This window comes from Lampris incognitus, chromosome 12 (assembly GCF_029633865.1).
Source record: "Lampris incognitus isolate fLamInc1 chromosome 12, fLamInc1.hap2, whole genome shotgun sequence".
Taxonomy (NCBI): domain Eukaryota; kingdom Metazoa; phylum Chordata; class Actinopteri; order Lampriformes; family Lampridae; genus Lampris; species Lampris incognitus.
This window is the reverse complement of record NC_079222.1, coordinates 28160251-28170351: the sequence shown is the minus strand read 5'-3', so window position 1 is coordinate 28170351 and position 10101 is coordinate 28160251. Positions and strand designations below refer to the sequence as shown.

Sequence of the window (10101 nt, the reverse complement as noted above, 5' to 3'; positions counted from 1 at the left end):
TAAGTGTTTAGTACCTCCTAATGATGGCAGACTTCTATCAAGGCAGAATGGACCACTTAAGACAGCAGAGTTTCAAAAAGACAAACAAGGGTTTCATAGGAAAGATGAAGTGTATCACCATATCAACTCATGAAAGCCTTCCCCAGGAAGTAGCACTCAACACAAAACATTACTGGGCGAATGGAAATCTTACGTGATGTCTAGCTTACTTTCAACTAGTTGGAAGCAGCACAGAGTATTTAACTAAATTCAGAAAATATACTGTAACGTGCATGGATAGTAGACACGCTGGCCGCTGGCTGGCGGGTCTGACCCTTTAGTCGAGCGGTTAGTGATGTCTCCTGCGGTGCGTGCGGTCGATACGGGTTCGCTTCCTGGCCGCGGCAGTTCCTGTGGTTGCGTTGTCCCCCGAATTCGCTACAATACATTTGCCTACCCCTATTTAATAAAACAACTAAACAACACATAAGCAAAAGTAAGATGATGTGAAAGAAGGCAATTGCTATTAAAGAGTAAGATATTGATTTTGGTCAATGAAATTCAATACAACATGGAGGCTAAAAATAGTGATCAACTATTATTATTTTATTTTATTTCATTTTGTTTTGCTTTGCTTATCCCAAGCAACGGTTTGTGAAAGTTTATTTAGAATTTTGACAATGTATTAAACCAAAGTTAAAAACTTAAAGATTATTATGTATTTGTAGAAACAATTTACTTGTAGATTGACTTAGAGTTATTGGACAGTTTCATACAAATCAAGTGAAAATGTCAGTTGTAGTAGCAAAAAGGGTACTCTTCTGATCGCTGTCAGTGATAAAGTTTCCTGTTGGACCTCACAGAAAGTTAATAATTTCAGCGGAGTTACTTTTCACCACAACCGGTTGGAGATCTGAATCATTTGCCCCACCGTGGACGCAAACCTAGACTAGAGCCATGTCACAACCCTTGAAACTCCTGGTAAGAAATAACTGAACTTGTTAATACTGGTGCTTCACATTTATGATCAATAACTTCATGGTGTAATAGTCAGCTCCTAAAGTTGTTAAACAGTTGGACTTTGAAAATTGTGTTTTCGGGACCTAGGTAATAGTTTTCGTGAATGAGGCATGGACAAAATGCTGAGAACATTATACATTTAGAACAGACATGGAAGTTTTGTTATTCACCATGGAATAGTGAAAATGTATTTGGAAAACGTGCAAGAATGCTGTACCATAACAGTTTTGAAATGAGACATGCCAGTGTTTGGGCTTTGTTGTTGTAATTGTCTATATGTTTAATTTTCTCAGTTAGACAGCCCTGTCATAATTGCTGCCATTTTCATCTCTGGCATTGGTGGGACATTCCAGTATGGTTTTCACATATCTGTCATGACCTCCCCCTCTTTTGTGAGTATATCGTGTTTAAAAGCTCAAAGTGTCACATGGACTATCGTAAAAGTTGTTTAAAGATCTGGGGAAGTTTATAACGTTTACATTTCTTGCATCAGAGTATGTGTGTAAAATCTATGTCTAAGTTATAAACGTTGATGTACATAAAGTCCAAAATACAGCTTAATGATTGCATGTTGGATTGAATGATTAAGCGACAACTATTTGTCACATTGGGACTTTGTGTGATTGTAGTTCATAATGGAGCTGGTGAACCAAACATGTGAACAGCGCTACGGTCTCTCGTTAGAACCCTGGCAAGTTTCTCTCATTTGGTCTTTCCTTGTCTCAATATTCTGCATTGGGGGGCTGCTGGGGTCCCTCTGTAGTGGTCTACTGACCTCCAACTATGGGAGGTGAGTGTATGTTGCTGTGTATAGATAGTTAAATGAAAGAGAAAATATACAGCTTCAGGAGGACTCATCTGTCCATTGTCATCAGACACATACCATGTCTACTATTTATGTAAATTGGAGAAATTGTATATACAGTGAGGCGGCACGGTGGCGCAGTGATTAGCGCAGTCGCCTCACAGCAAGAAGGTTCTGGGTTTGAGCCCCGGGGTATTCCAACCTTGTGGGTCGTCCCGGGTCGTCCTCTGTGTGGAGTTTGCATGTTCTCCCCGTGTCTGCGTGGGTTTCCTCCGGGTGCTCCGGTTTCCTCCCACAGTCCAAAGACATGTAAGTCAGGTGAATCGGCCATACTAAATTGTCCATAGATGTGTGTGTGTCGGTCCTGTGATGGTCTGGCAGCCTGTCCAGGGTGTCTCCCCGCCTGCCGCCCAATGGCTGCTGGGATAGGCTCCAGCATCCCCGCGACCCTGCGACCCTGACAGCAGGATCAGCGGTTCCGATAATGGATGGGTGGATATACAGTGAACTTAGGTTCTATGACAACTGTCACCAAAATAAATCCTAATTCTATTTATATGTTTTCCAATGTATCCTAACTTCCATAATCCACAGAAAGCAGTGCCTGATGTTTAATAATCTTGTGGCCATCAGCGGAGGAGTTTTAATGCTGCTAAGCAAAACAGCCATATCCTTTGAAATGATCATGGTTGGACGCTTCCTCTATGGTATCAATGCAGGTGAAGGCAAAAGAAAACCACTTACTTGTCTATCTCTTTCCCTTCGTGTCCTCATAGAAAGCTGTGCCGTCACTCTTTAACCACCATTTCCACCTACAGACAACAAATCCCTGTTCTTGCGTGTGACTGGTATATTGCTTAGTCCCCCAAAGCCATTTGCCGCCTCATTATTGATTATTGACTGTTCTTATAATGCATGATACCCTCGTGTACTCTTCCAGGAATTAGTCTCAGTATTCACACAATGTACCTAGTGGAATGTGCCCCCAAGAGGCTACGAGGCATGGTGGGAGTGACTGTTGCTACCTTCATCTCCTTGGGGAAATTCTGTGGTCAGCTGTTGGGGATCAGGTGAGGCATGTAGAGTCGTAGATTCTGTAGAGAGGCTACTAATGAGTCAGGTGGTGCTGGGCTCAAGTGTCTCCAGCCAGTGCCACCTTCCAGAGAGCCAGCCATTGATGGAGGCAGTTTAATCTGAAACATGACCTTGAAATACATCTTATGTGTATTATCTATGACGGTTGTATCCCAAATGTAGAAACTGCTTTGTGGCTTTAAAGTCAAGCCGAACTTATTTAATAAGGCATCGTACAAGTTCAGTGGGCGACTGTTGGACAACTTTAACAGCCTGGCCATGAATAACGGCAGGAAGAACGGGGGGAGGCTTCTTCCTAAATCACAGGAAGTTGAATCAGTTCATCTGGACACAACGTTGTGTCCAGATGAACTGATTCAACGTTCTGTGATTTCCTTAACTGCATTATTGAGCACGCAGAAAGACAATTATTCTGAAAGTCAGTTGTCATTTCCTTTGTTTTGGACACATTTATGTCCAAGAAGGAGCATTTACTCCAGTCACTGAATCACCCACCATGAGGAAACGGACCATGGTCCATTTCATCATGACTGAGCAGGGCCACAATAATGGAATCATCTGCGAACTTGATGATGTGTCTGTCCTCATAATGACACTTTAACTCATTTGTGTGTAAAACAAATAAAAGTGGTGAGAGGACACACCCCTGGGGGGGGGGGTCCGGTGGAAGATAAAAGCTCATCAACGGAAACGCCATTGACTTTCACTTTATGTGGTGGTGAAAAAGCTGTGCAACACAGATTGAAAAGTTGCGTAATGTAAACCAATTTAAAAGACAACCCAAAACACATTTGGAGTGTCCGGGTAGCGTAGCGGTCTATTCCGTTGCCTATCAACACAAGGATCCTGGTTCGAATCCCCGTTTTGCCTCTGGCTTGGTCGGGCGTCCCTACAGACACAATTCGCCGTGTCTGCAGGTGCAAAACTGGATGTGGGTATGTGTCCTTGTCGCTGCACTAGCGCCTCCTCTGGTCGGTCGGGGCGCCTGTTCGGAGGGGAGGGGGAACTGGAGGGAATAGCGTGATCCTCCCACGAGCTATGTCCCCCCCGGGGAAACTCCTCTCTGTCAGGTGAAAAGAAGCCGCTGGCGACTCCACATGTATCGGAGGAGGCATGCGGTAGTGTGCAGCCCTCCCCGCATCGGCAGAGGGGGTGGAGCAGTGACCGGGAAGGCTCGGAAGAGTGGGGTAACTGGCTTGGCCGGATACAATTGGGGAGAAAAAGGGGGGGGGTAAAAAAAAAACAAGACAGCACATTTGCCTCCTTGATTTGTGTGTTTTAAGGTGTTGTGTCTCCCACCAAGACAGCCGTGCTGTTGGTGATGGCGATGATGTTGTTTGTGGTGCCCTTTTAGTGAGCTACTCGGAACAGAGAACCGGTGGCCCTGGCTGCTTAGTTTCAACGGTTTCACTGCCTTACTCCAGCTACTCACACTACCCTTCTTACCGGAATCACCCCGCTACCTACTGCTGGACAAGGGTGACCGCCAGGGCTGTGAAAAAGGTTTGAACCAATTTTTTTTTGCCTTTCCAGAAATTTCTAGAAAGACAACTTTCAAAGCTTTATAGAGAGGCCTAATTATCCTAACCTCAGTTTTCTGTTGAAGATGTTAGAAGCACCAACATTTACACCAGATATGAATCCACTCACCTTTTTTTAACATCCCACCAGCTCTTAGGAGACTCTGGGGCGACAGGGACCACAGTGTGGAGGTGGAGGAGATGTTGGAGGAGTATGCGGCGCTACAGGGGGTTCGCAGTCACACAGTAATGGAACTTATCCAGAATCGAACAATACGCTGGCAGCTCTTAACCATTCTTGTTACATATGTCACATTGCAACTCTGTGGCATCAATGCTGTGAGTGATCTACAACAAAGCATTCAATCTCGTGCAGGAGATAGCCTTACTTGATCAATAATCATTAATATAACTATAATTGTATAGTTACACCAATCACGCATATTTAAAGAGTATTTTCCAACCTGTGTTAAAGTATTGTTTAATAATTTTTACTGTTACATCCTTCACCACAAGTTTTTAGGGCGTCCGGGTGGCGCGGCGGTCTATTCCGTGGCCTACCAACACGGGGATCGCCAGTTTGAATCCCCGTGTTACCTCCGGCTTTGTCGGGCGTCCCTACAGACACAATTGGCCGTGTCTGCTGCGGGTGGGAAGCCGGATGTCCTGGTCGCTGCACTAGCGCCTCCTCTGGTCGGTCTGTTCGGGGGTGGCGGGCGGTGGGGGATGTAGCGCGTGATCCTCCCACGCACTACGTCCCCCTGGTGAAACTGCTCACTGTCAGGTGAAAAGAAGCGGCTGGCGACTCCACATGTATCGGAGGAGGCATGTGGTAGTCTGCACTCCTCCCCGGATCGGCAGAGGGGGTGGAGGCGCGACCGGGACGGCTTGGAAAAGTGGGGTAATTGGCTAGATACAACTGGGGAGAAAAAAAGGGGGGACACAAATTTTTAAAAATATTTTCCAATGATGAATTTACCCTCTACTACATCCTTGCTCAAAACTGACTGAAAAGTATCTTTTCAATGTTCAAATCAAAAATATATGCAGTTTATATGGCCAATTAATGCTTCACTGGGGTGTGTAATAACATCCAATATGACTCAACATTTCCCTCTACTCTTGCACAGGTTTACTTTTATTCATTTGATGTCTTCCGTGCGGCAGGAATCCAAACCCACCAGCTGCGTTACGCCGCTTTGGGAACTGGACTGTGTGAGCTCACTACCTCTGTAGTCTGTGTAAGTCCGTTTTATACATACGTAGTGTATATATCATTGAAATACGTGCACAAGGATGACTTTTAAATGTAATCTGCTCCACAAAGTAGTGCAATGGCATTCATGGAATTTCTCTGTGTAACTGTTTGTGTTGTTTAAAATCCCATATCAGCTTTAGGCTCTTACTCCTTAGTGGGATTTGGAAACGGAAAACCACGAGAGGGTCTTGCTTTTGCTCTCACATTACTATCTCAAAAGCAAGACCAAGGGGCGTCCGGGTGGCGTGGCGGTCTATTCCGTTGCCTACCAACACGGGGATCGCCAGTTCGAATCCCCGTGTTACTTCCGGCTTGGTCGGGGGTCCCTACAGACAGACACAATTGGCCGTGTCTGCGGGTGGGGAGCCAGATGTGGGTATGTGTCCTGGTTGCTGCACTAGCGCCTCCTTTGGTCAGTCGGGGCATCCCCCCTGGCGAAACTCCTCACTGTCAGGTGAAAAGAAGCGGCTGGCGACTCCACATGCATCGGAGGAGACATGCGGTAGTCTGCAGCCCTCCCTGGATCAGCAGAAGGGGTGGAGCAGCAACCGGGACGGCTCAGAAGAGCGGGGTTGGCTGGGTACAATTGAGGGGGGAGGGATCCAAAAAGAAAAAAGCTACACTTGAGTACACACTTTATGCAACGTCTTTATGTGTTCTGAGGTGTACTGTTAGCAGCCCATGTGGTTAGTCACTTCCTCACGGTTGCTGATGAGGATTCGCTCAGCCTATCTCTGACTGTCATTTGGTGTCCTAGTCTTTGGTGATTGAGAAAACAGGGAAAAAAATGCTTTTCGTGAGGGGTTACTTAGGCATGGCCGCCACCCTTGGTCTCCTCACCATCACGCTCTACTTGCAGGTAAATCAGCACACCACCAGCATACACTTTTATTACTGTGAAATGCTTTCATGACACATATGAGGACTAGTTTTCTGTGATGCGTATTTTGATCCTCCAAGCATGACTAGTGATGAAAGACGTCATCAGTCAGACTCCGTCTCTATTTTAATATTCCATCGTTACTCTATCCATTTAACAGTCCCCCTTTATCTACTTCAGAATCAGGTCGCCTGGATGCCATACAGTAGCATGGTCCTTATCTTTATCTTCATCTTCTTCTTCGCTAGTGGACCAGGTATGTTTGTCGCTCAAGGGCCCAGTTTTCTGAAAAAGTTATCAAAAGTTTGTTTTGACGTTTACAGTGATGCAAAAAGCCTTCCCTGGTCTCATTCCCCACTGCTTTAAACCCCTGTTGTATTTCTGCCCCTAAGCTGGAGTGACGGCCCCTCTGCCAGGGGAGATCTTCACTCAGTCATTCAAGTCAGCTGGATATACCATCGCTTGCACCCTGAACTGGACAGGCCTGTTTCTACTAGGAATGCTCTTTCCCCTCATCGTGGTAAGTGTGAGTTATAATGAGAAGAACAATAATGATAATATAGTTATATAGCTTATGTAGAAGTTTTTCAATTCAATTCAAATGTCTTTATTCGAGCATGCAAAATAAAAGAAAATAATGGCCAAGCATAAATAAAACAAAAAACAACAAATGACAAAAAAATAAAACCAGAAGAATTCAGCAAGAATTCTCAATAGAGAATCCAACAAATATTACATGTTCAAAGGGGAGCAGGAGGAAGTTACTACTTCCTGCCCCCTCTCTAATGCTCAATTATTATTATTTTCAACCAATAAGGTAGAAAATTTAAATATTTCAATAAAACTGGTAAAATTAGGTATCAACCATGTGGAAGGAGAGAGAGAAAATAAACAACAGACAAGGCACTACGGACAAAAATAAAGAAAAGCCATGAAATGTGGAAAGTTTTTTGTTTGTTTGTTTGTTTTGGGGGTTTTTTGGACAGTGTTTTAAAAGGTGATTCACAAGGTGATACTGAGTTTGCCTGCCCAAGCTGCTCAGGCCAAGCCCAGGGGTCATGGCAAAATAGACCTGGTTAGGTTCAGACTTTAACCCTTGCAGCCAAATGGCCTTGCCGGTGCATCTCCTGCTGTATACTGGCTCTAGCAGGGGTGGGCAACACCTTTGTCTCCTTATCAAGTTCCTCGGCAAAGACTCTACTGGTTGATTAGTGGGATCAGGTGTGTATCCGCTTCGTTGGAACAAAAACCTGCACCCACGCTGGCCCTTTCTGGACAAGCTTGCCCACCCCTAAGGGATTAGGAGTTCAGAGAGATAACCAAGTGGCACACTATGTAAAGTCTTACCAGTTAGCAAGAAAATCTTCAAATCAACTCTACAAAAGGACAGGCACCCAACAAAGAAATGCTGAAATGGAGGTGATATAGTCCTATCGCTTTTACTTTACAAAAAAAACTTTCTGTCAAATTTTGACCACACCTTCACCCCATTCACACATGTTGCCTCACCCCATAGACCTCCCCCTGTAATTTTTCCATGTGCACTCTGGGCTCCTGCAACCACAAACATTTCACTAGGTCTTTTTAGTGCTATTCTCACAGCATCAAGCTACTCGAAGTCTCTGTAAGCTTGCTTTTTGTGTAGTTTGACCCCAGATGTACAGTATAAAGTGTTGTACCGTATGCTCTGAAAAAGACATCTCACACTAACTGAACACTTACCAAACTTGTGTGAGAGTGTTTGCTTGTGCATACATCATGTGGCATGGCATTGCCTATAAATATCATCATGGTCTGTAATTTTTTCAGTAATATAATGGCCAAGATATTTCACCTTATTACATACCCCAAGATTATTATCAGACACTTTAAAATCATATATATATATATATATATATACACACACATATATATATATATACTATATATACACATACACATACACACACGCACACACACATATATATATATATATATATATATATACATACACACATACACATATATACTAATATATATATATATATATATTATATATATACTATATATACACACATATATACTATATATATATACACACACATATATATATACTATATATATATATATATATAAATGAGCATATATTAACGTATATAACATAACATATTATCACTTTCTTAAAATAATGGCCTAAGTCATATTTTCAAGTTTTTCAAAAAACAGAATAAACTGAAACTGAAACAAAATTTGTCAGTTTATTCTGTTTTTTGAAAAACTTGAAAATATGACTTAGGCCATTATTTTAAGAAGGTGACGATATGAATGTTAATGCTTATTTATATATTATCATATATATCATATCTATATATTATCAATATAATATATTGATTATCGTACATAATTCACTATATATAATAGTAGGGACAAATAAGTCAATACAGTTAAACTGATGTTTTATATGGATCTGAATGTTGCATTGTACTGCATGTGGAATGAAAATAAGCTTTTTTGGTATGCTACTAAAATGATGCCAAAGAAGAAAAAAAAAATATTCGAGAAATCTGGCATGGGACCTTTGCTGCATGTCTTGACCCCAAAGGATACTTCTTTTCTCTCTCCTCTGTAATGGCAAATGAAAGAAAAAAACCTGATCATATATGTGTCTATATAGGCAAGGCAAATGTATTTATATAGCACATTTCAGCAACAAGGCAATTCAAAGTGATTTACATAAAACATAAAATGCATTAAGAGAAGCAATATAAGGCAATAAAAGACATTTAAAAGCAAATAAAAGAGAGTAAAAGTTACAGCGCAGTATAAAATGAAAATCAAAAGCTTCAAGTTTTATTTAATGTGTGTGTGTGTGTGTGTGTGTGTGTGTGTGTGTGTGTGTGTGTGTGTGTGTGTGTGTGTGTGTGTGTGTGTGTGTGTGTGTGTGTAAAACTGTTTAAATACTTGCATGTGGGCCTAGACTAGCACTGTAATGTGGTGTAACATAAAAGCATTTGCTTAACAAAGTGGATGGTAATGAATCCGAATTGGTTTGTGGTTTGTGACATGTAAAGATGCTTACACTAATTCAAAATACGCCTTGTATTTTCAGGAACATCTGGATTACTTTTGTTTTCTTTTATTCTTGTTTTTTTGCCTCCTTTCTGGGTTGTATGTTTGGTTCAATGTCCCTGAAACCAGAAATCTGACTGTCCTGGAAATCAATGTGGAGTTTCAGAAGATGCATTCAAAATCTGAAAAATTACCCCAAAGAACTGAAAACACACCTTATGACACACAGACACACCAGACTAAACTCTGATTTTACTCAAAAGAAGTGTAACAGAGGCTGAAAACCCATGTGCAGTGCTTTAATACATTTTCACAAGGTTAGCTTCCTATTACAGCTACACAGTGGTTGTTTTGTAGTATGTGTAATAGTTGTAGGTGAAAATTATTTCTATAGAACTCGTGGTGTAAAATCGAATATTGTGATGAATGAATCATCAATACATCAATACATCAAATTATTATTCTACATAATACTGTACGTGATTATAATTTTCAG

The 10101-nt window shown here is 42.1% G+C and overlaps 1 protein-coding gene across 1 annotated transcript; it reads left to right on the top strand.

Moving 5' to 3' along the window:
• The first annotated feature begins 936 nt into the window (after window positions 1-936).
• On the top strand, window positions 937-9855 carry slc2a11l (solute carrier family 2 member 11, like). The gene is made up of 12 exons (XM_056290438.1): window positions 937-960; window positions 1293-1391; window positions 1629-1789; window positions 2399-2523; window positions 2745-2874; window positions 4254-4402; window positions 4571-4758; window positions 5550-5660; window positions 6435-6536; window positions 6738-6813; window positions 6950-7077; window positions 9646-9855. Exons 1-12 carry the CDS (start codon window positions 937-939, stop codon window positions 9853-9855), a joined length of 1503 nt encoding a protein of 500 aa, XP_056146413.1.
• Window positions 9856-10101: the final 246 nt, after the last annotated feature.